Source organism: Carettochelys insculpta, chromosome 6 (assembly GCF_033958435.1).
Source record: "Carettochelys insculpta isolate YL-2023 chromosome 6, ASM3395843v1, whole genome shotgun sequence".
Classification (NCBI taxonomy): Eukaryota; Metazoa; Chordata; order Testudines; family Carettochelyidae; genus Carettochelys; species Carettochelys insculpta.
Window position 1 is genome coordinate 97,836,043 of NC_134142.1, and position 23,221 is coordinate 97,859,263.

Here is a 23,221-nt window from a genome sequence, read left to right on the forward strand (position 1 = left end):
AACTGCTCCACAAGATAGACTGTCCTCCACGGTTACTCAAGATGATCCAGTTGTTCCACGAAGACATGAGAGGAACCATCCAATATGACGGCGCATTATCGGATGCTTTCAGAATCAGGAGCGGCATCAAACAAGGATGCGTGCTTGCTCCGACATTGTTCGGGATCTTCTTCGCACTCTTCCTGAAGCATGCCTTTAGATCTTCAACAGAGGGCATCTTGCTGCACACAAGTTCTGATGGGAAACTGTTTAATCTTGCAAGGCTGAAAGCTAAGTCTAAGGTGTGGGAAGTCCTCGTCAGAGACATGCTGTTCGCAGACGATGCTGCTGTAGTATCTCACACAGAAGACCAGCTTCAAAAACTGCTGGATCAGTTCTCCAAAGCATGCAAGGACTTAGGGCTTACCATCAGCCTAAAGAAGACAAACGTACTCGGTCAGGATGTTGCTGAATCCCCATCAATCAGCATTGACAACTATACCTTAGAGGCCGTCCACGAGTTCGTTTACCTCGGGTCCACCATCACTGACACCCTGTCGTTGGACACTGAGCTAAATAGGAGGATTGGAAAAGTGGCCACAACTCTGCCCAGACTCAGCAAGAGAGTATAGAATAACAACAAGCTGTACACTCACACCAAAATGCAAGTCTACAGAGCCTGCATCCTCAGCACCCTTCTTTATGGCAGCGAGACTTGGACCCTGTATGCCCGCCAGGAAAAGAGGCTGAACGTCTTCCACTTGCGCTGCCTCAGGCGCATCCTTGGAATATCATGGAAGGACACAGTGACCAACACCGCCATCCTCGAGCAAGCTGGAATCTCAACCATGCACACCCTCCTCAGGCAGCGTCGGCTCTGCTGGCTTGGCCACATCCACAGGATGAATGATGGAAGGATTCCAGAAGACATCCTGTATGGTGAGCTAGCCTCTGGCAAAAAACCTCCTGGATGCCCCCAGTTGTGCTACAAAGATGTCTGCAAGAGAGATCTCAGAGAGGTAGGCATCGAGCTGGACAACTGGGAAGAACTAGCAGACAACCCCAGCAGATGGGGATGGGGGTTACACAAGGGCCTTCAGAAGGGCGAGATGAGGATCAGACAGCTAGCAGAGGAGAAGCGAGAGCACAGAAAGCACACTAAGGACTTGCCAGACACCCGCCACATCTGCAAGAGATGCAGCAAGGACTGTCACTCTCGTGTGGGTCTTCATAGTCACAGTAGACTCTGTCAATGAAGTCCTCAGTTGAAACTATAAAGGGTGCGATCCATAGTCTATGCAGACTGAAGGATGCCTACTACTACTACTACTACTCTGTGGACCTTCTCTAATTTTTCTGTGTCTTTCTTCAAATGAGTGCCCAGAACTGGACACAATACTCCAACTGAGACCTAATGAGCACCGAGTAGAGAGGAAGAATTACTTCCTGTTTCTTGCTCTCAACACTCCTGTTAATGTATCCCAGAATCACATTTGCTTTTTTTGCAACAGCATCACACTGTTGTCTCATATTTAGCTTGTGGTCAGCTATGACCCCTAAATCCCTTTTCACAGTTCTCCTTCCTAGATAGTTGCTTCCCTTTTAAAATGTATGAAGCTGATTGTTCCTTCCTAAGTGGACTACTTTTGTATTTGTCCTCATTAAACTTCATCCTGTTTACCTCAGACCACTTCTCCAGTTTGTCCAGATCATTTGAATTCTGACCCTATCCTTCAAAGCAGTTGTAACCCCTCCCAGCTTGGTACCATCTGCAAACTTAACAAGCGGACTCTCTATGCCAATATCAAAATCATCAATATAAATATTGAATAGAACTAGTCCCAAAACAGACTCCTGAGGAACCCCACTTGTTATGCCCTTCCAGCATGACTGTGAATTATTAATAACTATTCTCTGAGAATGGTTACCCAGCCAATTATGCACCCACCTTATGGTAGCCGCATCTAAGTTGTATTTGATAGGAAGATCATGTTAGACCATATCAAATGCCTTACTCAAGTCCAGGTATACCATATCCACCTCTTCTCCCTTATCCACAAAACTTGTTATCCTGTCAAAGAAAGCGATCAGATAGGTCTGGCATGATTTGTTCTTCACAAATCCATGCTGGCTGTTACCTATCACCTTATTTTCTTCCACATGTTTGCAGATGAATTCCTTCATTACTTGTTCCATCATCTTTCCCTGCACAGAAGTGAAACTGACTGGCCTGTACTTTCCCAGTTGTTCTTTTTCCCTGTTCTAGATGGGCACTTTTCCAGTCTTCTAAAATCTCTCCTGACTTCTAGAACTTTACAAAGATGGTAGCTAAAGGTTCTGATACCTCCTCTATCAGCTCCTTGAGTATTCTAGGATGCATTTAATCAGGCCATGGTGACTTTAAGACATCCAATTTTTCTAAGTCATTTTTAACTTGTTCTTTTTTATTTGAGCCTCTAAACCTACCCCCTTCCCACTAGCGTTCACCGTATTAGACATTTCTGCACCAGACTTCTTGGTGAAGACCAAAACAAAAGTCATTAAGCAGCTTTCCCATTTCCAAGTTTCCTGATATTTTTAATCCTTTCTCACTGAGTAGTGGACCTACCCTATCCTTGGTCTTCCTCTTGCTTCTAATATATTTATAGAATGTCTTCTCATCTTTTATGCTTCTAGTTAGTCTGAGCTTATTTTGTGCCTTTGTCTTTCTGATTTTGCCCCGGCATACATGTATTGTTTGCTTATATTCATCCTTTGTGATTTCTCCTAATTTCCACTTTTTATATGACTCCTTTTTGATTTTGAGATCATACAAGATCTCCTGGAGAATTTTTACTGTACTTTCTATCTTTCCTATGCAGTGGTATAGTTTGCTTTTGGGCCCTTAATAATGTCCCTTTGAAAAACTGCCAACTCTCTTCAGTGTTTTTTTCTCTTAGTCTTGCTTTTCATGGGACCTTACCTACCAGCTCTCTGACTTTATCAAAATCTGCCTTCCTAAAATCCATTGTCTCAGTTTTGCTGTTCCTCCTTTCACCATTTCTTAGAATCATGAACTCTGTGATTTCATGGTCGCTTTCTCACAAGGGGCCTTAGTCTTTCAAATTCTCAACCAGTTTTGCTTTATTTGTTAAAATTTGTTAAAAAATTAGTATCTAGAACTGCTTCCCCCCAGTAGCTTTTTCCACCTTCTGAAATAAAAAAAAAAAAATTGTCATCAATGCAATCCAAGAGCTTTCTGGATAGTCTGTGCCTCATTGTGTTAGTTTCCCAACATATGTCTGGAAGTCCACCATCACCACCAAATTCTGCACTTTGGATGATTTTGTTCGTTGCTTAGAAAAGCCTCATCCACATCTTTTGCTTGGGTAGGCGGTCTGTAGAAGACCCCTAGCATGACATCACTCTTATTTTATCCTTTTTAACCTAACCCAGAGACTCTCAATGCATCCGTCTCCATCTCAGTCCAGGTGTGCACCTCTCTGTTTACCCTGCCTATCCTTCCTGTGTAAGCTGTACCTTTCTATACCAATATTCCAATCATGTGTGCTATCCCACCAAATCTCTGTGATAACAGTCTTATATATTGCTTAACCCCTCTCAGCCCCAAACTCACCCCTGCTTTAGCCCCAAACCGGCTCCTGGGACTAAGTCATCTGCCCAAAGAAGCCCCCAGGCTAACCCTGCCTGAATAGACTCTGCCTGAGTTAGCTCCTCCTGCTACTGCACCCAACATGGTGGACAAACCTATCTTAGCCAACACTGCTCCTCTGACTCTAGTCCCAAGGGACTGATTTCATTGGCCACCCTATGGCAAGGAGAGGGTCCAGTCATAGCCAATGAAAGGCAAGGATAATGCAGAAACCACAGGACCCATCTGCCTTGCCTTCTGGATAGCCATTGACTTCTTGCAGAACTCTTATTTTCACTTTGCGGAAAACCCCCTCCCCCTGGGTTCCACGGAACACCATTTAAGAAACACTGCTCTAGAAAAACTACATATTTAATTCAATCAACTGTGAGTTCTTCCACATGCCTCAGAGACATGGTTTTGATTTGGCCTTATGGCATTATTCAAAATAATGATTATTCACTCACAAATGCAACTAATCAAAATTTGCAAGAAGACAGCAAAATGAAAGCAATTATACAAAATAATAAGCAGCAGAGTTTAAAAGCACTTATGTAGAGGAGCTCCTAAAAAGAATAATAAATTAATATTAAGAACTACTCTGATTCTGCTGGAGTAAAAGAATCTTAGTCATTCTGTTATCTTCTAGATGAGCTGAACCTGTTGTGTTACTCCCAGTTTGATTTTCTTTGGTTTTACAGTGACTGGATTTGACCTTTGGGGCTCTGTATTTGCAACAGGAATTGTCTGCACATTTTACTGCACTCTGGTATGTATGTAACTCAAAAGAAAGGTTTAAATATAGATGATAAAGGCTAATCCTACTCAAAAGACAATTAATAGAAATGTGGTTTATAATTGTAGCTAGAATGACTGATGTTTGCATTAGTAAACACAGAAATGGTTGGCAAGCTAATATAATATCTCAAAATATTACATCTATTTTTGCATTTTTAAGGTGGTAAACAGTTTCAAGGTTTAAAACAGGTAGTTTAAAGTCAAGACCAAGACATTTTGGTTCAGACAAGGAAGTAATAAACTTTCATGACACACTAAAGCTTCTGTGATGTGACTAATGATCTTTCCAACTATCTCATCTGATGACGTAGGCTCCAGCCCATGAAAGCTTATGTCAGATAAATGTGTTAGTTTTTATTGTAGCAAAGGACTCTCTACTTTTGCTGAAACAGACTAACATTGCCTCTAAAACTTGTCTCCCTGAATGTTTCAGTTTATAATTTGTAAATGATGAGGGAACAAATTAATTCCTGGTGTAATTCCAGCAAAAGTGTCGCGATAGGACCTGGGATGAACCCAGCCACTGATCACAAGCCTTACAAAGAGCTTCAGTTTTGAGTGGAGGTAGCATGAGAACTTCCATGATGCTTTGATGGGAGCAGATACCCATGGTATCCACAGGGAAATGTAACTCTACCATGACTTAAAAGGTGAAGTCCTATTGAGCCTTAATATATTTTTGAAAATATAGCTTAAGCTCCTAAGTCCCCGAGGCACTTTTGAAAATGTTAGCCCCTACCTGAGCCTGGATACTGACAGCCTGTAAGGAATGAAAGAAAGTCAGGGGGTGGGATACCTGGGACTAGGATAACATTTGACACCAGACATAACCACATTACACGTGCAGAATCACAGGCACGTTCTCCTGTTCTTTAACTAACCATATATACCATCATGTGCCAACAATGCCCACACACCATGTATATAGGACAGACTGCAAACACTCTTCAACAAAGAATGAATGGACATAGAACAGACATCAAAAAGCTTCCAAATACACAAACCTGTCAGCCAGCACTTTACTGGAGTGGGCCCTTCTGTTAAAGACCTGAAAGTTTGCGTTCTGTTGAAAAGGGACTTTAACAACCATCTACAGAGGCAATGCTCAAAACGAACAATTTATATTCAAATAAGACACATTAACATGTGGTTTGAAAAGGGACAGCAATTACCTGACCAATTATAAGAGATCTTTTACATACTTTGATGTTTTATCTAACTCTTAACTTCTCCACCCTACACCCACGGCTGTCCCTCTGCTCTTCTGATTTGCCAACCTTGATAACAATTTTTCTGATTTGTCAAGCTAGATGACAATTTTTTGGACCTCTGTTCTTTACATATTGAGTCTGTTTTGGTAAGGCAATGATCTGAAGAACTGGGTCTGTCCCACAAAAGCTTAGCACCTAATAAACTACTTTGTTAATCTTTAAAGTGCTACATGACTGCTTTTTTTGTTTTGATTTGACAGTTAAGCTAGAGGGACTCAGGGGCTGGAGAAGAGATATGATGTTCAGTAGAAAGCAGTGGGTGGAAGAACCACAGATGAACTGAGGGTTGGTGTCAAGAGGCAGAGCCTAAAATGGCTAGTCCCATGAGCTGGAAGGCACTTTATGGAGCTGATAGTCAAGCTCTTTAATAAGGGATGCAATTTGTACTCAAATAGACTTTGAATAAGTGACACAGTCTTATGAAAAAATATTATAATTTTCTTTCCAAACTCAAAAAAATTAAAAGGATATTGCCAATAATCCTTGGCCTAAAATGTGGGCTTTTTGTATAGGGATTTAAAAATTTAATAGAAATATTGCCATTATTATTTTTATTTCACTAACAACTTTATGAAAAATAAATATCCTCTTCCACTGCTGGAAATGGAACAATTGTGCTAGTGCATGATAACTAGAATATAAAATGGTTATAACAACAAAGGAAATTGACCAATTTAATTTCAGTTTCTGCATCACAATGTTTTTTATTGTCTTAACACAAATCAGGGGAAGAAAGCAAGTTATGTGGGCAAGATACTGGACTAGGATTCAAGGGATCCCTTCTTGTATCTGCCGTAATTTTCCTTGTGTGACCTGGGGCAAGTCACTTAATCTCTTTGTACATCAGTTCCCAATAGTAAAATACATCCTTTTCCAAGAAATAGAATGTGAACCCATTAGGGCAGGAACTGTTTCTGACTATGTGCATGTGCACAGGACCAGATTTATACTTTATGTGAACCTAGGCACAGGTTCTTCAGCTCCTGCCCTCCCCTATCGATAGCCAACCTTCCTGTTGCACACAGTCTGAGAGAGGTAAGGTGCACCTAGAATGCCAGAAACCTGCCTACTGTGTTAAATTGGAAATCTGGCCCTGCGTATACAGCTCCTATCATGGAGCTCTGGACTCATCTGGGGCCTTTAAGTTCTAACGTAATGCAAATAACAACAAGAAGAATGCAAATAAACAACTTCTCATTGTTTTAGGGAGGATTAAAAGCTGTTGTCTGGACAGATGCATTTCAACTGGTTGTCATGGTGGTTGGTTTCTTAACGGTTCTAATTCAAGGAACTATTCAGAATGAAGGATTTAACAACATCTGGAAGAGTGCCAAGAATGGATCACGCCTAGCTGTATTTGAGTAAGCGCAACTTAAACTGTGCATGTAATTCTCATTTTTTTTCACATTTTGGGTAAAAATCCCTCCTTCATTAAGTTACATTGAAACATTAATAATATTAAGTTAAACATTTCTGTGAAGATGAGTGGATCTTATTCTTCAATAATTAGTATTGCAGCTTGACTATGTGAGTGGTTCTCTGCCTTTCCTGACTGCTGTATCTCTTTCAGGAGTCAGAAACCCAAGCCCTGCCAGCAGCGTAAAATAGCTTTAGCTTCCTGGACAATTGCCCTACTTCATGGCCCTGCACATTCGACCCACTACCAACCCACCCAGCATGACCTTGAAGTTGGGAAACACTGATCTAGATCAATTGATTTATCCCCTATAAGACCAATACATAACCCCAGGGGTACACATGACCCTTGGTGAGAACACATGCTTTAAGTATTCAAGTTTCAATTAAGTCATCAGGCTTTTGAGGTGTTCTGTCAATTCTATAAAGAAATCTCAGTCCTTCTTTCCTAACATTTTTGGGTAAAATCGTGGTCCCACTGAATCAATGGAAGTTTTGCCTTTGACTTCAAAGGAGTAAGACTTTCAATCCCTGTGTTCTCTAACCACTAAGCTTCTTCTAGGATATTCCTCCCCCATTTCACGTATCATAACATTCCTCATCTTTAAAGACAGCATGCTATTTTAAATACACTTACCACTGTAGCTAATACTGCTACCACAGTATTTGTGCCTGCTGAAGTGAATTGGCGTCCCCTGATCACCATGTAAATGTGAATAGCTGAAGAGTTCCCTTATCACAGCAGAGCACTGATAAAAACTAAACTATAATGGTGCTTTTATTTAAAAAACCCCCACAAAACTCTAATCTTGGTATTTTATCAACAGCTGTTGTTGGATTTACAATGTATTAAGATGAAATTGCAAGGGTGGAGAACTTTAAGGTATAACCTAGCTATTAGTTTTTCTCTGAGACATTTATCTTCCTAGGTTAATATATGGAGGTAGTATGACCATACTAATTAGGTGGCATATAGGACTTATGGTTAGAGTCTTCTATGTTGTATTGCCTCCTGCTGGGAACAGGATACCAAACAAGGTGGACCATTAGTCTACATGAGATGAGGAGGTAGGCACAACCACTTTACCTGTGGTTATCATCATTAGCGACTCTTGCAAGGCCAATATAGGACTAGCTTTCTCACACTGAAATATGTATGAGGTATAACATGGTGATGAGATATTCTCTTTGGCAGAGTAAACACACACAAGCTTTGCTGTTTAATGATGAATTTGGACTGAGCATAAGCATAATGTTGGGTTGAATCAGCTACAGCTCAATTACTCTTCTTTCTGTCTTGTAGCTTTGATGTAGATCCTTTAAGGCGACATACCTTTTGGACAATTGCAATTGGGGGAACCTTTACATGGCTAGGAATCTATGGAGTTAATCAGTCTACTATACAGAGATGCATTTCCTGCAAGTCAGAAAAGCAAGCTAAACTGTAAGTTATTTAGTATCAAGAATGAATGTAAGCTATTCTCATAAGCAGACATACTGTACTTTAATTATAACTCTTCTTTTGTGGGGCTATACTAATAATTTTTCAGATGTACACAGGCACCTTGATATGAGCAACTTAACACAGATTTAAATATCTAATGACATGTAATCTTTTTTCACATGGAGTTGTATCAAGTAGTCCTGATGCTCTTTGGGACTATTCATGGTGTAAGAAACTATTTAAACAATGAAGTAATGTTTTGAAAACCAGTCTCAAAGTGAATCTTCAGAAGTGAGGTTTGTATATCATGTTAAGAAGTTCACATTGGTGTAATGGAATGCTAAACATCATTGTAAGTTCAGCCATTGGGTGGCACTGTAAAAATGCCTTATTTAAACAAAATTCAGCCGTATATGGCAGAGAACTGAAAGATGTAATAATGAAGATGTCTGGTGTGTGTCTTGCTCAGAAGTAAGTTCTGTGACCACTTCATATCTGGTATAGTAGTACCAGCCAATTGGCATCCATGGATTTGTGAAACATTGGAAAATCTTTTTAATGTGTAAATATCTTAATAAACTGTCTCATTATAAATGGCACTAGCATGTACCTAACAAGACATACAACATATCAAAAGATCACAATATTTTGATGAACATGCTTTACTCCGAAGTGGCTAGAACTGGTTAAATAATACACAATTTTTTTCTTCAGATGCTTGAATTTGTAAATGAATTAACTTTGACCACACTCATTTCAGTGTCCATGTTCTGTGAAGGAGTAAAGGATTTAGTTCTCTGGACAAATATTTTATGCTAATATTAAATATATATGAACAGGTATTTGCACAAGAAGTGCCTACACACATTTTCAATACGGAAACAGAAGAAATGACATGTGACTTCACTTGACCTGTTACAACTAAACCACACAGCTCTCATCTCTCAAATGGCAAACATTTATCAACCAAACCCAGAGAATAAAGACTTTTAAAAGTTATTATTCTTTAGGTAATTCTGAACAAAGGCATTTAAAGAAAGCACAATTTACTTCTAAAGATTCCATAATCAGAAAGAACTTGCATTCACATACTTACAACCTACATATGCGACAACCCCTCCCCAATTAAAACAAAATGGCTATATTCAAATACATGCCTTATGGGTTTTTCTCCATCAGCAGCGGGCGAGAAGTTTATTTGTCAGTAGGATGCAGAATCCTCTGTCTGTGACAGCAGTGCCATTTGGAGGATGTTCCGTGGTTCTTTCTGGACAACTTGCTTCAGGGGAAGTTAAATGAAGCATTAGCAATAGGGTCTCTCGCATGCTAAAGTAATGGTTCCCAAAATAAACCTTATTCCAAGCCCTGAGATACACAAGATTTATATAGCAGCAAGAGAGCTCAGCAGAGAGAGCAGCTATCTTGCAGGCCATAAAAAGGTATAAGTTTTGTTTTAGTAAAAGCCACAGATTCATATTGCTTCTTATTTTGTCCAGATTAGTTCACCCATCCCTATTTATGACATGCAAGGGTCACAAGCAGCATATTTTTGTAAAGACCTAAATCTATTGTACAGGAAGCAGGGGTAGGGGAGGAGGGACAGTAGCATAGTGCTATTCAAAGCTACTACATCCTGTGGCAGAAAACCTATTACAACATAAGTGGGAATCCAGGCTGGCACATAACATTATTTCTATGTTGTAATTCACTGCCACTTAACGCATTTTTTTGTGGCTTTTATATGCAGTATCTCAAAATGCTCCATCAAAGGCTGGGAAAAATAACATTGTAAGATAGGATTAAAAGAAGAAAAAGAAAAAAGCAATACAGTGTCTCAGGGGAGGCAGAGAGTTTAGAGGGATGGGGCAGGGCAAGTGAAAGCCTGACCATTGGTGGTGATGTCTTAGGCAACAGAGACCAGAGCAGGGAAAGATAAATAATTAATGAGTCAGGGAGGTCTACAGAGAAATTCAGAAGTGTAATTTTGAATTGGGTTTGGCCATGGCTAGGATGTTAGCAGAGCATAATTTCCAAATGCAATACAGATTATGTAAGACCTCACAGCCCACAGGAATATAGCATTTCTAAACCATAGAGAGCAAACTCCAGGAGTGGAATGCTATTGTCATCCACAGGTACTCAAATAGTTGCTGAAAAGGAATGCAGGTTAATTTCAGTGGTGAAATTATAAATGGGACAGATTAAGTACCAAAATAATAGTCTGATTTGAAGGCATAATTGGAACAACTTTTGAGACATTAAATCTGTTTTTTAAGGCTCATATATAACCATGGCCAGAGAGAAATTCTTTTCCATTTGGTTTATGTCATTATCAGAATTATTGGACATCATCTTGAAATTGCACCAAAAATAAAACTTCTTCATATGTATCCTTAAATACAGTGAATACCATACATTTAAAACTATTAGAACTCCTCAAACATGTCAACATGCCCGCAAACCAAGAAATGAAGAGATCACTTTCTTTCAGTGGCGGTATCACCTTCTTTCAGTGGAATTTCTCTAAATACATGAAAAGTACCTGGATATCCCATAATGATCTTGCAATATTTACATTGAGTTAGACATAAACATCTCCCTTTTCTCTCTCTCTTCAGTGCACTATACCTTAATTTACTGGGACTCTGGATAATCCTAGTGTGCGCAGTCTTTTCAGGCTTAGTGATGTATGCCCATTTTAAGAACTGTGATCCTTGGACTGCTGGTTTCATCTCAGCACCTGATCAGGTACAAAACCAGTTTAATAGAGTAAATTAAAAGATATCAATTCGATCCTGATTCAAGAAGTCACTTAAGCATGTGCAAAGTCAATGGGCCTGGTCACATGCTTACATCTGGAAAGGTACCTTGCTGAATTGGGCTCTATAATATGACAGTGGTTTTAAATTTTCCTGTGCCACATATCAATTTTAGGTTTTTAATGTATGCCACAGTCAAACAACACTCTCACTTTTGTATCAGTTCAGTGGGGCTTAAAAGCTTCTCTTTGTTTTTGTTTTTTTCTATTAGAATTGAGGTGGCTGAAAGATGATTTCTGTTGAACTTGCTTTTGTGTAGCAATGTGGTTAGAAGTAGCTACTGGTATCCTGAGAGCTCAGATGTCCCAGTTAACAGCCTTTTTTGTTCTGCATATTTATTTTCTCCTAGTTGATGCCTTATTTTGTCATGGACATATTTTCTTCAGTGCCAGGACTTCCAGGACTATTTGTTGCATGTGCATTCAGCGGAACCCTCAGGTTTGTGTCTGAAACTGGTTTTTCTCTAGAATGGGCCATTGCATATACTGGCTTGACTGTGCAAAATCAACAGTCCAGCAAAGAACCACACACTGATCAAAATGCTGAACATGAAAATGCAACATAATTTCACTTTCCTTTGTTCTAGCTAAGAAACACTGCATCAATTTGTCTTTCTATATCAGACTCATGTTAGAACCTGACTATGCTTTGACAGTCGTATTTTCCTGTCTTCTTCAAATGCATTGAAGAACCACATTATTAACACAAACAAGGGAGCAGAGAGATCAATGAAATAATAATGTCCTGTTTAAATGAAGCTCAGCCTGCTGAGCTAATGCAACTAGGAGGATTTAAAGTCCTTTTATTTGACTTGACTGGTACAATTAGGAAACCAAATGGAAGTCACAACCAGTGTTCTTTCTATTTTTTTCCATCCATGGGCAGAATAAAATTTGTTATGTGCACCATTTGTAGAAACATATGCTGGCAGTGAAGGGTGCAATGGACTCTCTGCTAATCTTCTGGGTGGCAGCTGAATCTCTCCTGGGCGGCCACCCAAGCACTCAACTTACAGGGAGCGCTGGCCACAACAGTCAGTGGGGCTGACAGCTGCCGCAGGCCTCAGGGCAAAGTGGGAAGGGGCCTGACTCTGTGCCCAGAAGGCGGAGAAGGGGCAGGGCCTAGGACATTCACGCCTCAGTGCTGCCCAGATCACAGTGCTGGCTGCCTCCCCCCCAAGTCCTTCACAGCTGTGTGCAATGACACTGCTGCTGTACTTTAAAGCAGCCTGGAGCTCCAGCTGCCACCAATGCTAAAGTAGTATTGGCAGCAGCCAGAGCTCCAAGTCCCTTTGAAATGCTGGGGGGGGGGGGTGAGGGGGGTGGAATTGTCCCCTTTGCCCTAACAACAGTATCCCAGGCTCAACATAAAATCAGTATGGAAATAATGTAAATACCTGGTCAAAGTAGGACAAAACAAAACTTTCTGCAGAAATCATTGTAGTTGCACTTTTTCCCTCAGGATGCTCAGGATAGTGGCTAATACTTGGTTTGTAAGCTGTGGTAACAACACCACCAGTATCATTGTCTTAATATTTCGGAATAGATGAGTCAATAGAATTGATATTTCTCATATGTACCCTGATTTTGCACAGGGAATTGAAGTGCCTTAAGAACGAGATGTAAACTATCCTATGTGTAAACAGTAGTTATAAGGAACCTCACTGGGACAGATTCTGATCAGTTGTTCCCAGAGCAACTCCAGTGAAGTCAGTGGATTTATACCAGTATAACAGAAGAAGGTGTTTGCTCATTACAGCTAGTTCACATTCTGCCACAATTTAAAGAATAAAACCCCTTGCTAAAAGGATCTCTCAAAACACATTTTCTATGTCCACCATGTATTTCAGTAATTTTAGTCACTATTTTTTGTGAAAATTGACTGCAGTAAGGTTGCATAGATCTAGCTGGGTCTCACTTACTGCACACTGCTGGTGCTATGTGATCAATAATGAAATGAATTATAGTATTTGTACAGACTAACAAATTTATTTATTAGAAAATAAGTTTTTGTGGGTAACACCCACTGCTTCAGATTTTCTGATTGGGAGTGGACAATAAGAATCCAAGATTGATATAGCAGGAGGAGGAGGAAGGAAGGAAGGAGTGTGTGTTGGGGTTCCCCTGTAACTAATAGGGGTAGTGGAAGAAGTAAATTACCTGGGATTGGTGCCATTCCTGTGAATATCAAAGGTGGGAAAATTGTCCTTGTAGTGGATACGATAACTGAGATCTCTGCTCTTTGTGAAGCTGCAGACTTACACAGCTGCCCCTCTGAGAGTATTTGTAGAGGGAGACATAATTGAATGAGACTTAATTCATATAATTATTTTAGTAACTATGTTCTGCAGAATCCCCAATGGGGTTACCTGGCTATAACTGGTGAAAGATTACAGAACCTAATATACTACAGTGGCTGTATCTATAACAACAATTTCCCCTGGATTCCAGACTAAGTCAAGATTAACTCAGCATAAGCAAGTGTGTCAAAAGTATGCCCTGAGTATTTACATTTCTTATTTGGCACAGAATATGTGAAAGGAGGAACTATTATAGTTGTGGCAATATGTTCTGATGGATATATTGGCTAGTGTGAAATGAAACATTCTTTAGACAATTTTGCCAAATTGGATGTCTTTCAGTATGTGGTTTTCAGAAGAATATGATAGCAGCGCTTAATTCATGCCCTTTGAATTTTGCAATAATGGTGTTCTTGTTTGATATTTTTGAGAACATGGTAAAGGTCTGCACAGTTTGGGCAACTGGAGTGTATGTATTCTGATAGTGTATGTATTCTATTCTGTTTGAGCGCCAAAACTGGCAAAAATGAAAGTCCCTGGTGATTGCAGCAACAATTGGAATTGACCCAATGTTATCATTCCTCATTGTTAAAGTCAGAGCAGGAGCTTGTGCTCATGACTTAGCCAATTTCAGTAAGTCTCAGGGTTGGGGCTTAATCTCTGTAGTCATTTAATCAGTTGTATAGTTTGTGATACCCACAATAGAAAACATTTCAAGAAAATTATAAACAATATGATTCAGCTATTAATATTTTGCCAGCACATTTTATATTAGCATAATGTTATTTAGGGATGTTAGATTAATAGAATTTTACATTATTGCAAATGTTTGTTTTACAGCACTGTGGCTGCAAGCATAAATGCTCTAGCAACGGTAACATTTGAAGATTTTGTCAAGGGATGTTTGTCAAATTGCTCTGAAAAAATGAGCACCTGGGTCAGCAAAGGCTTATGTAGGTACAGTAGGTGGATCTTGTGCATATTTATCATAAAGCTACAAATATTTTCTTAACCACATTCCTCTAGTCAAGAGCCCCTTTTCTCTCTATACATCAACACAAACTAGCAGTTTCAAAATGTTCATGATTATTTTGCAGTGAGGTCCTGATGTCACTTGCCTGAATGAGGCATTAATAAAAATGTGAAGGAACCCAGACTGTGACTCAATAAACAGGTGTATATGACTTCTTCAGCTCCTTTGTTTTCTTTCTGAAGTAAAATGCAGAAGTTATCCCATCTAGTTTCTGAAAAATGTAACAATGCTGAATTTCTCTCGAACCTATTTTCTGCTCACAGTGCTTCAAGATACTGCCTGCAGTGTCTTGCTTCATTTAGTATAATGAACATTCATACTATGAGAACAAAAGTCAGTGTTCTTGTGGAGTATTCAATATTGATATTTATGGTACTACTCATGTATTTGAATTTCAGCTGTTGTGTAACTGTTTGCAGGACTCTGACCAGAGTGGGTTGTTCTCCTAATATGAATTTTTGTCATGTTACTTGAGCAAAGTTTTGCATGTACGTAATTATTTGTAGGATGAGAGCCTGTATTTGTGTGTATGAACAACGGATGGTGTCAAACACCTTTTAAAAGTTTAATAAAGTTTTAGTGTTGAAACTACTGGGGAAGCTCAAGGAAAAGTCATTTGTGATACCTACAGAATGGCAACTATAAAACATTTCTAGCCTGTCTTAGAAGGTCATTTTTTGCTAATACTATAGCTGCATTGGCCCCAAGATATTAGTGACATAAGGTGGTTGATACAATATCTTCTATTTTATTTTATCTTCAGCTGGTGAAAGAGACAAGCTTTCATGCTTACACAGACCTCCTCTCCAGGTCAGCTTCTGAGAGCTCTGTAGCTTAAAAACTTGTCTCTTTCACCTGCAGATTTTGGTCCAATAAAAGGAGATTACTTCACCCTACTTTCTCCCTCTTAGAGGCTACGTCTACACGTGCTCCAAACTTCGAAATGGTCACGCAAATGGCCATTTTGAAGTTTACTAATGAAGCACTGAAATGCATATTCAGCGCTTCATTAGCATGCGGGCGGCTGCGGCACTTGAAATTGACGCGGCTCGCCGCCGCGCGGCTTGTCCCGACGGGGCTCCTTTTCGAAAGGACGCTGCCTACTTTGAAGTCCCCTTATTCCCATGAGCTGATGGGAATAAGGGGACTTCGAAGTAGGCGGCATCCTTTCGAAAAGGAGCCCCATCTGGATGAGACGCGCGGCGGCAAGCCGCGCCAATTTCGAAGTGCCGCGGCCGCCCGCATGCTAATGAAGCACTGAATATGCATTTCAGCGCTTCATTAGTAAACTTCGAAATGGCCATTTGCGTGGCCATTTCGAAGTTTGGGGCACGTGTAGACACAGCCAGAAGGTCACTGTCAGCTTGATATTTTTAAATAGTTGATATATAAAAAAATCAAGTTTCTGACAGTGTAGCCTTTAAATAATGTGCTAAATTTTAAAAGTATCTATGGAATATTTATATGGCTATTGCTGTTCTCCTACAGATTTTCACTATAACCATGTAAAACCCTAAACACACTCAGATCTTTTATCTCCATACATCTATCTGCTTGTTACCTCCTCAGTTTCTGCCTTTTTGCTGCTGTTACTTTAAACATCCTCTTGAAGAACCTGGGAAGGACATTCATCTGAGCTCCACCCAGAGCAATGTCGGAGAGCATTGTCATGCTCTTGCAGAAGATAGGACTGTGGTCAAACTGAACCCAATTGCACAGAAAGGGCTGTCGGATGCAAAACTTAAACAATCTGAAAAAAAATGGGAGAGGATTTTTTTTTGCTCACTTCCCTCCTTTTCACACAGAGATGGGGTTTTCAAATTATTCATCATCATCATCAATAACTGTGGGCTCAGTGCCCATTGGTGTCTGATGCCTCTCTCACTATTTCCTTCCATCTTTCCCTATCCAGTGCAGAGTGACTTAGTGCTAACTATTTAATGCTGGCTTTGAAAGAGGAACTCATGTTGGTCACTTCAATAAAATATGGTCTACTTTAAAAATCAAAGTCTGTAATGCAAAGTCCTTTATTCTATCTGAGGGAAAGAATAATAAACCCAATTAAAAAAAAGCAATTTTGGCATTGCTGACTGTTTTGAAAAAGTAAGCCCATATCACTGATCACTGACGCACTAGGGATTTCCGCTAATACTGTACTAATCATTAATCTCTTTTAGGTGTTGTATTTGGCGTGCTATGTACTTCCATGGCTGCGGCAGCATCACTTCTGGGAGCAGTTGTGCAGGTATTTAAATATTCAGAAACTCCCTGAACACATAACTAAAGAAAAGTGATTATGTACCCGATTTGTTCTCTTTTTTGTACATCAGATCTTCTGTGAAAGATAAATTGTGTTGTTCAATGAGCAAATAAGCAGATTAAAAATAACAATATTAAGCTTTCGTAGCAGGATGAGTGCTTCACATAATCCATTTAGTGGACAAATCCTCAACACGTGAAGTCCATGGGAGCATGTGAGAGTCCTCTCTGATATGAAGTTATAGCTTAGTTTATGTATTGTCACTGCCCCATTCATGTTAAATTAACTTCTGTGTTCAGTAACAAAAACAAAGGCAATCATTGCAATTCACTCTATAGTCAACCTATAGTTAGAAAGATTAAATACCAATCACAATGTTTCTTCTTTAACAATATTCTCACATTAGAATTTGATGCATTTTGTAATTGTTATTAAAATGTTACAAAGCAGAAATCAGAGCTCTGCATACCCAAGAATGAGAACGTAAGCCAGGTGTTATAAGAATGAGACTGTGGGTCTACCAAGTGACGTTGATGAGCCCTCAAAAATGCTTCTTGTGCATTTTTCCAACAGGCTTCACTCAGCATTCATGGCATGTGTGGAGGACCCATGCTAGGATTATTTACTTTGGGAATTGTGTTTCCTTGTGCTAACTGGAAGGTAAGAAGTGACTATCACTGTTTCAGTGAGTTTCAACTTAATGGTTCCTCATTTACATGAATTTCCTATTTTAATTGTTTAACTATTGTGCCTAGGAACCTTAGTAAAGGACCAGCGCACCATTGTGCTAGACACTGTAATACAGACCAAAACGTGCCCTGTTTAGAGCCTTCTTATTAGAGATTAGTGCAAACATATTCTCGCTCCCTTTATCAACGTTCCTCCATGGTGGACCTTGTTCAGAAAACTGTTGATAAAATTCAGATGCCACTGCACTCCCTTCTGTGGCTCCTCGGAAATAACAAGAGCTCACCCATAGTGTGTTTTATGTTGGAGTTCTTACACCATTTCAGAGTTAGGTGCATGTGCATCAAGCGGCTCCTTCCCAGTCTTACCCCACAGCACCCTCTTGAGAATAGGTTGTAAGGGGGCTCCTTGGCCTTGCATGATCCATCTGTGCTGGGTTATTCCACATTACAGAATATCTAGTTCAGTCACCAATACATCATTTATAGATCTGAGTTTCCATAATCATACATGTGGGATGACCGAGCATATAAAAAAGGGCCATTTAACTTCAAGCCAGTGTAACAAAAGAGTTACTGGAGCCTCTATAATCAAATCTACTCAACTTAGATTTTGGCTGAATAAAGCCTTACTATATCAGACGCCATTACCAAGTTCTCATTCACCAATTAGCACCACTCACTGAGAATAGCTCCCTACTTTTAAAATAAGAGCTAACACTGATAGCTCAGACATCACTTTGTAGCAGAAGTCAACTATCTAATGGCAACCACTGTCTGTTTGAATTAGATCTCCCAACAAAATAGAGCAGTAAATGGACAAAAATAATTCCCTCTAGCTCTGTTCACAAGTCTATTAACATCTAGTCAGTATGGGCAGTGAAAAATGGTCAATATGCTTCAGGAATGGATTTTTGCCATGGTAAAATGTTCACTTTAAAAATGTAATCACTTTGAAGGAGCTGCACATGGGAACAATAGTTTTTACAAGGAGCAAACAGGGTGGTTTCTGAGCAAATTTTCAGTTCTGGGTTTTAAAGGAGATATCATCCATTCAGTGTGCAGCAAGCAGGAATACAGACTTTTCATTCGTTGTCATGGCTGATAACAGAGTAGGTTGGCATTTTTCAGACTTCAAACTATGGATAAAATTTCAAGTTTCAGTTAAAAAGGAGGAGTAAAAAGTCATGACAGTGCTCCAGCCCAATTTTTGACATACCAAATATGGTCTGATTCTGCACCCTTGAAGCAAATGGGAGTTTTCCAGTGCAGAGCCAAACTACTGTCACCTGATTTCATATGTATTGTTACATATTTCACTTTCTCTAATAACGTATCTTGCTTTATTTAAGGGGGCCATGGGAGGCCTATTGACTGGGATCATCACAGCATTTTGGGTTGCTATTGGAGCCTTTGTATATCCAGCACAACCTTCAAAGTCCCGTCCTCTGCACTTATCAACAGCCAACTGCACCCTGGCTAATAACACAGAAATGATAACTACACTGGCTCCTACCCTGGATCCAATGAGGTATTTTCCATTAATTTTTGTGTGGCATTGCCACCATGTAAGTTTTGGAAATTAACATTCTGTTCTTTAAAGGTATGTACCCCATGACATCAGTCTGGACTACAGGAGCGCTGTCCAAGTTGTATGAAATATCAGTGGTCTGAGGGCATGCTAATGGGCAGCAAATTGGGGCAACTTCCCCAAATTCTGCCCTTTGGAAAGTCCTGAATTTTGCAGCTGCAGCAGCCACAGGCAGACACCTAATCAGCACCTCCCTCTTTTCCTTCCTTCAAGCTCCTCCTATCAACCAGTGGGCCCTGCTGATCAGCACTTTCCCATCCCTCCAGTGCCTACCATCTGCCTCAGACAGCTGTTTCATGGCATCCAGAGGCACTGAGTGGGGAGGGGAGAGGAGAAATGGCACATTGCACTTGGGGGAGAGGCCAGAACTGGGAGGGGAAGAGCGGGACAGGAGAAAAAGAGTGGAGTGGCGGTAGGGCCTGGGCAGAGCTGGGAAAGAGAACTTTCTGGAAGAAACTCGGTGCCTATGTCCCAGGCGGCCTGCACCCCTTGCAGGTGGCCCTGGCTGCTGGTCTCCTGTCAGCTGGATGATCACATGATGCATGTTTTTCTCCAGGTGCTACATAACATGAAGGATAGCTTAAAATACACTGAATACAGCCCTAGTATTTTCTTTACATACTAACAATTAGGTTTATGGGGCAGGTGGGGACATCCTGGGTCATGGAGTATGGTACTTTGCTACTGCAGGCAACTCTGGCATATGAACAGATTGCTGTAGGGATGTTCCTGGATCATGAATAGGTATGTGTGAGGAGAGTGTGTCCATAAGATGATCTATGATGTGGTCTATCTTGTGAAAAGCTTTTGAGTTTGATTTGAGTTACCATGGTCCTTAGGGTCAGGTTGAACTTACAGTGAGGTCAATGGGAAAGCCATCCATTGACTTCAGTGGGAGTTTCAAAGGAAAACATGCTCAAGAAACAAGGAACACCTTCAAGATACACACAGCTCTCTAGCTAGCGTTAAGAAAAGGCCAAGCCAAGTACTACTAAGAGACTAACTGAGTAAATTGCACTTTGGCATGATTCCAGAAACACGTTGGGGTACATCTGTAATATAGAAGAGGTGTGAGGAGATTGGCTTTTCATACAAAAGAGAAGTAGAGTGTGTGACTCGAGCATGACAGAGAGATGGAGAAGTTAGATGTTAAATATAAAAGGCTGGTTAAAAGACTCAAAAGGTCTTTTATACAGAAACTGTGGTGCTGGTGTTAATTACACGCACCCAGCAAAAGGCAGAATTGCTGCTTAGAACCTTACATGAGTGCGCCTTGAACTATCTGAATTTATAACCACTCAGAAAGGAGAGAGTGATGAGCAGAAAACCACTTGCCCATTGCAGTTTTTGTAACACATGCATTTCTATCCATGACCATTAGCTAGAAGCAAACTATTTTTTAAAATGCTAGCACTATATGGCCCAAATGCACTTTTAGGCATACTTCCCTACGACAACCAATGGAATACATGCTCTACTCTTTATGTTGTATATATGCGGATATCTAAGTATAAATCTGTCTCCTACTTCTCTGATTTTGGAATGATTTTTTTACCTGAGACAAGATAGTTTTACCATTCATAGAAGGGCATTTAAAAGTCATTGGCAAGCTTTGCTAACTTATTCTTCCTCTCTTGTTGTGCTGCTATAGGCCTCAACTGGCAGATTCCTGGTATTCTTTGTCCTACCTTTACTACAGTGCTGTAGGCTGCTTAGTGTGTGTTACTGCAGGCCTTCTGATAAGCTTTTTAACAGGTTGGTTGTTTGTTAAAAGTGTTTTTGGGGGGAGCAGGGTTGTTCTTTTTTGGAGGGGGGTGGTCAGATCTGACAGAATCAATTGTTTTAGGATTTTGCAGGTATGGACAAGGTTGCACACTTGAAACCCATACACTAATTGGAAAGCCGTGGAGATAAAACTGGGCCACTTGATTCTGTCTGGTCTATAGATTCTTACTCCGTGATGCTTCCCAAGGATATTCTAGAGGTGGATAAACAGCCATAGAGGACAGATTACAGGCCTTAAGGGCGTCTAAAACTGGTGTAACTATGGGACCACAGCAGCTGCTGGGATTTAAAGCAGTGCATAGTCTATTCTAAGTTATGCTGCAGAGCAGTTCAGCCTCCAGTGGTCTTAGGATCAGACAATGGTGCAAGTAAACCAAAGTTCTTACTGCTACAGGAGAGTGAGGACCTATCAGCGGAGGGGGACCAAGTGATATCCCCATGTGACCCCACATAACTCCATCCCCCGCCCCCAGCTCAGGACTCCATGGACTTCCCTCTCCTCTCCTCGTCCCATCTCACATTACCTTTTGCGACCGGGAGGGGGAGGGCAGTACAGCAGCTGGAGGAGCTGCTGGGGGTTCTGCTTCTCCCAGGAGGGAAGGAAACAGAAGTCTCAGTCCTGCCGTTGTGCCTTTGTACAGGGCCTGAGGATGGGGGTGGGAATCCTGCTTCTTTTCTTGCTGGGAGGGGGAGCAGGGAAAGGAGGAGAACTCCCAGCACTCACTCCTCCTTCATGTCTCAGACTGACAGAACTGGGCCCCGGGGCAGGGAAGGGCTAGGAGCAGCACAACAGCTGGGAGCTGTCAGGGCTTTGCGGGTGGACTCAGTGAGGAAAGATGCAGCGGGGAATGGCGCAGAACACCAGCAGCTCCTCTGGCTGCTGTACTGGCTGCAGCCCTGCCCCCTCAGGCCCTAGCCCTGTACTCAGAGATGTGGCAGCCAATGGAGGGGCTGGGGATGGCTGGGATTCTTTCCAGGACACCTGACCAGCTAAAAATAACTTGCCTCGATGGCATACAGGTCCACTTGCACCATTGCGAACAGAATACAGAAACATGGTTTCAGTCCACCTTACCCTATCCTCTCAGGTGTTTTGACATGAATGTGGTCCAGCTGAGCAATGCCTGTTTTTATTAAAAAGACAAGCAAATCATCAAAATGACACAAACAGATCTATGCATATAATCTCTTTCCTGGTATTTGCATAATTAATACGCAGAGATGCTCATCTGACACCTTCTCCCCAATATACCCCTACATAAGATCAATACAAAAACTCGAAATGGATATTTCTTTCTGGCACATGGATTATTCTCTTTGAAACCATGATAACTGTGATTCACTTGGGGAAAGAGGATGCACACAAAACATGAAAGAACCACCTGCCCTTGCTTCATCTCTTTTCTTGTCCATTTGTTCTCTGCTGAGTACACACATGAATGTCCTTGGAGCATTCCTTTAACAACTACCTTGTTCTTCCCAGGCCCTGGTAAAGGCGAAGATGTGCAGCCACTGTTAATACGTCCTATCTGCAACCTGTTTTGTTTTTGGTCTAAAAAATACAAGAAATTATGCTGGTGTGGAGTGCAGCATGACAGCACCACAGTCCCTGTGAGTCTATTTCATAAAAACACAGCGCACTACAGTATTAGGCAGTGCATGCTATGCAAAGTATTTGATAAGCTAATCAGAGTTGGGCTTCAAAATTCCTGCTGCACACAGTAGAAGGGGCTGTATACAATGAAGTGGAACTCAGAACAGAATTGGAAAACAAAAATCAAACTGACTCTGCTTATTATTTAACCACCAACCAGGTTACAGTATGTCCCTGTTAACCAGGTGCAGATGGATCACAAAATCTAGAGGAAGAAGCCCTGCTAGTGAAGTCAATGTACCTTGTAGTGCATCATATAATCCCCTTACACATCAACAGACATCATGTCAGATACTATATCTAAAAGTCTAAGAGGAGAAGTCAAACAAGGCATTATTTAATATTTTAAAGACGCACAAACAAAGAAGAAAAAGGCACTAGTCTTCCTAAAACTTCTTAAAAACACACCTGCAGGTTTGAATTAGGGTAATGTTTTCAAAATATCTAAGTGACTTATCAGCTTAAATTCAATTTTGACACATGACACAGTCATGTAAGAGCTAAAGTCCTATTGACTTTCATTGGGCTTGCCTACACTACCACGTTCCTTCGAAG

The 23,221-nt window shown here is 40.7% G+C and overlaps 1 protein-coding gene across 1 annotated transcript in view; it reads left to right on the forward strand.

Annotated features, from left to right (window-relative positions):
* Positions 1–23,221, forward strand: part of SLC5A12 (solute carrier family 5 member 12) — a 41,371-nt gene that overhangs the window by 16,345 nt on the left and 1,805 nt on the right. Inside the window, exons 4-14 of the mRNA XM_074999004.1 lie at positions 4,312–4,379; positions 6,886–7,040; positions 8,399–8,539; positions 11,158–11,287; positions 11,708–11,796; positions 14,498–14,610; positions 16,868–16,935; positions 17,524–17,610; positions 18,989–19,167; positions 20,879–20,982; positions 22,496–22,623. Of these exons, the coding sequence (XP_074855105.1) occupies positions 4,312–4,379; positions 6,886–7,040; positions 8,399–8,539; positions 11,158–11,287; positions 11,708–11,796; positions 14,498–14,610; positions 16,868–16,935; positions 17,524–17,610; positions 18,989–19,167; positions 20,879–20,982; positions 22,496–22,623 (1,262 nt within the window). The remainder of the gene's footprint in view (positions 1–4,311; positions 4,380–6,885; positions 7,041–8,398; positions 8,540–11,157; positions 11,288–11,707; positions 11,797–14,497; positions 14,611–16,867; positions 16,936–17,523; positions 17,611–18,988; positions 19,168–20,878; positions 20,983–22,495; positions 22,624–23,221) is intronic.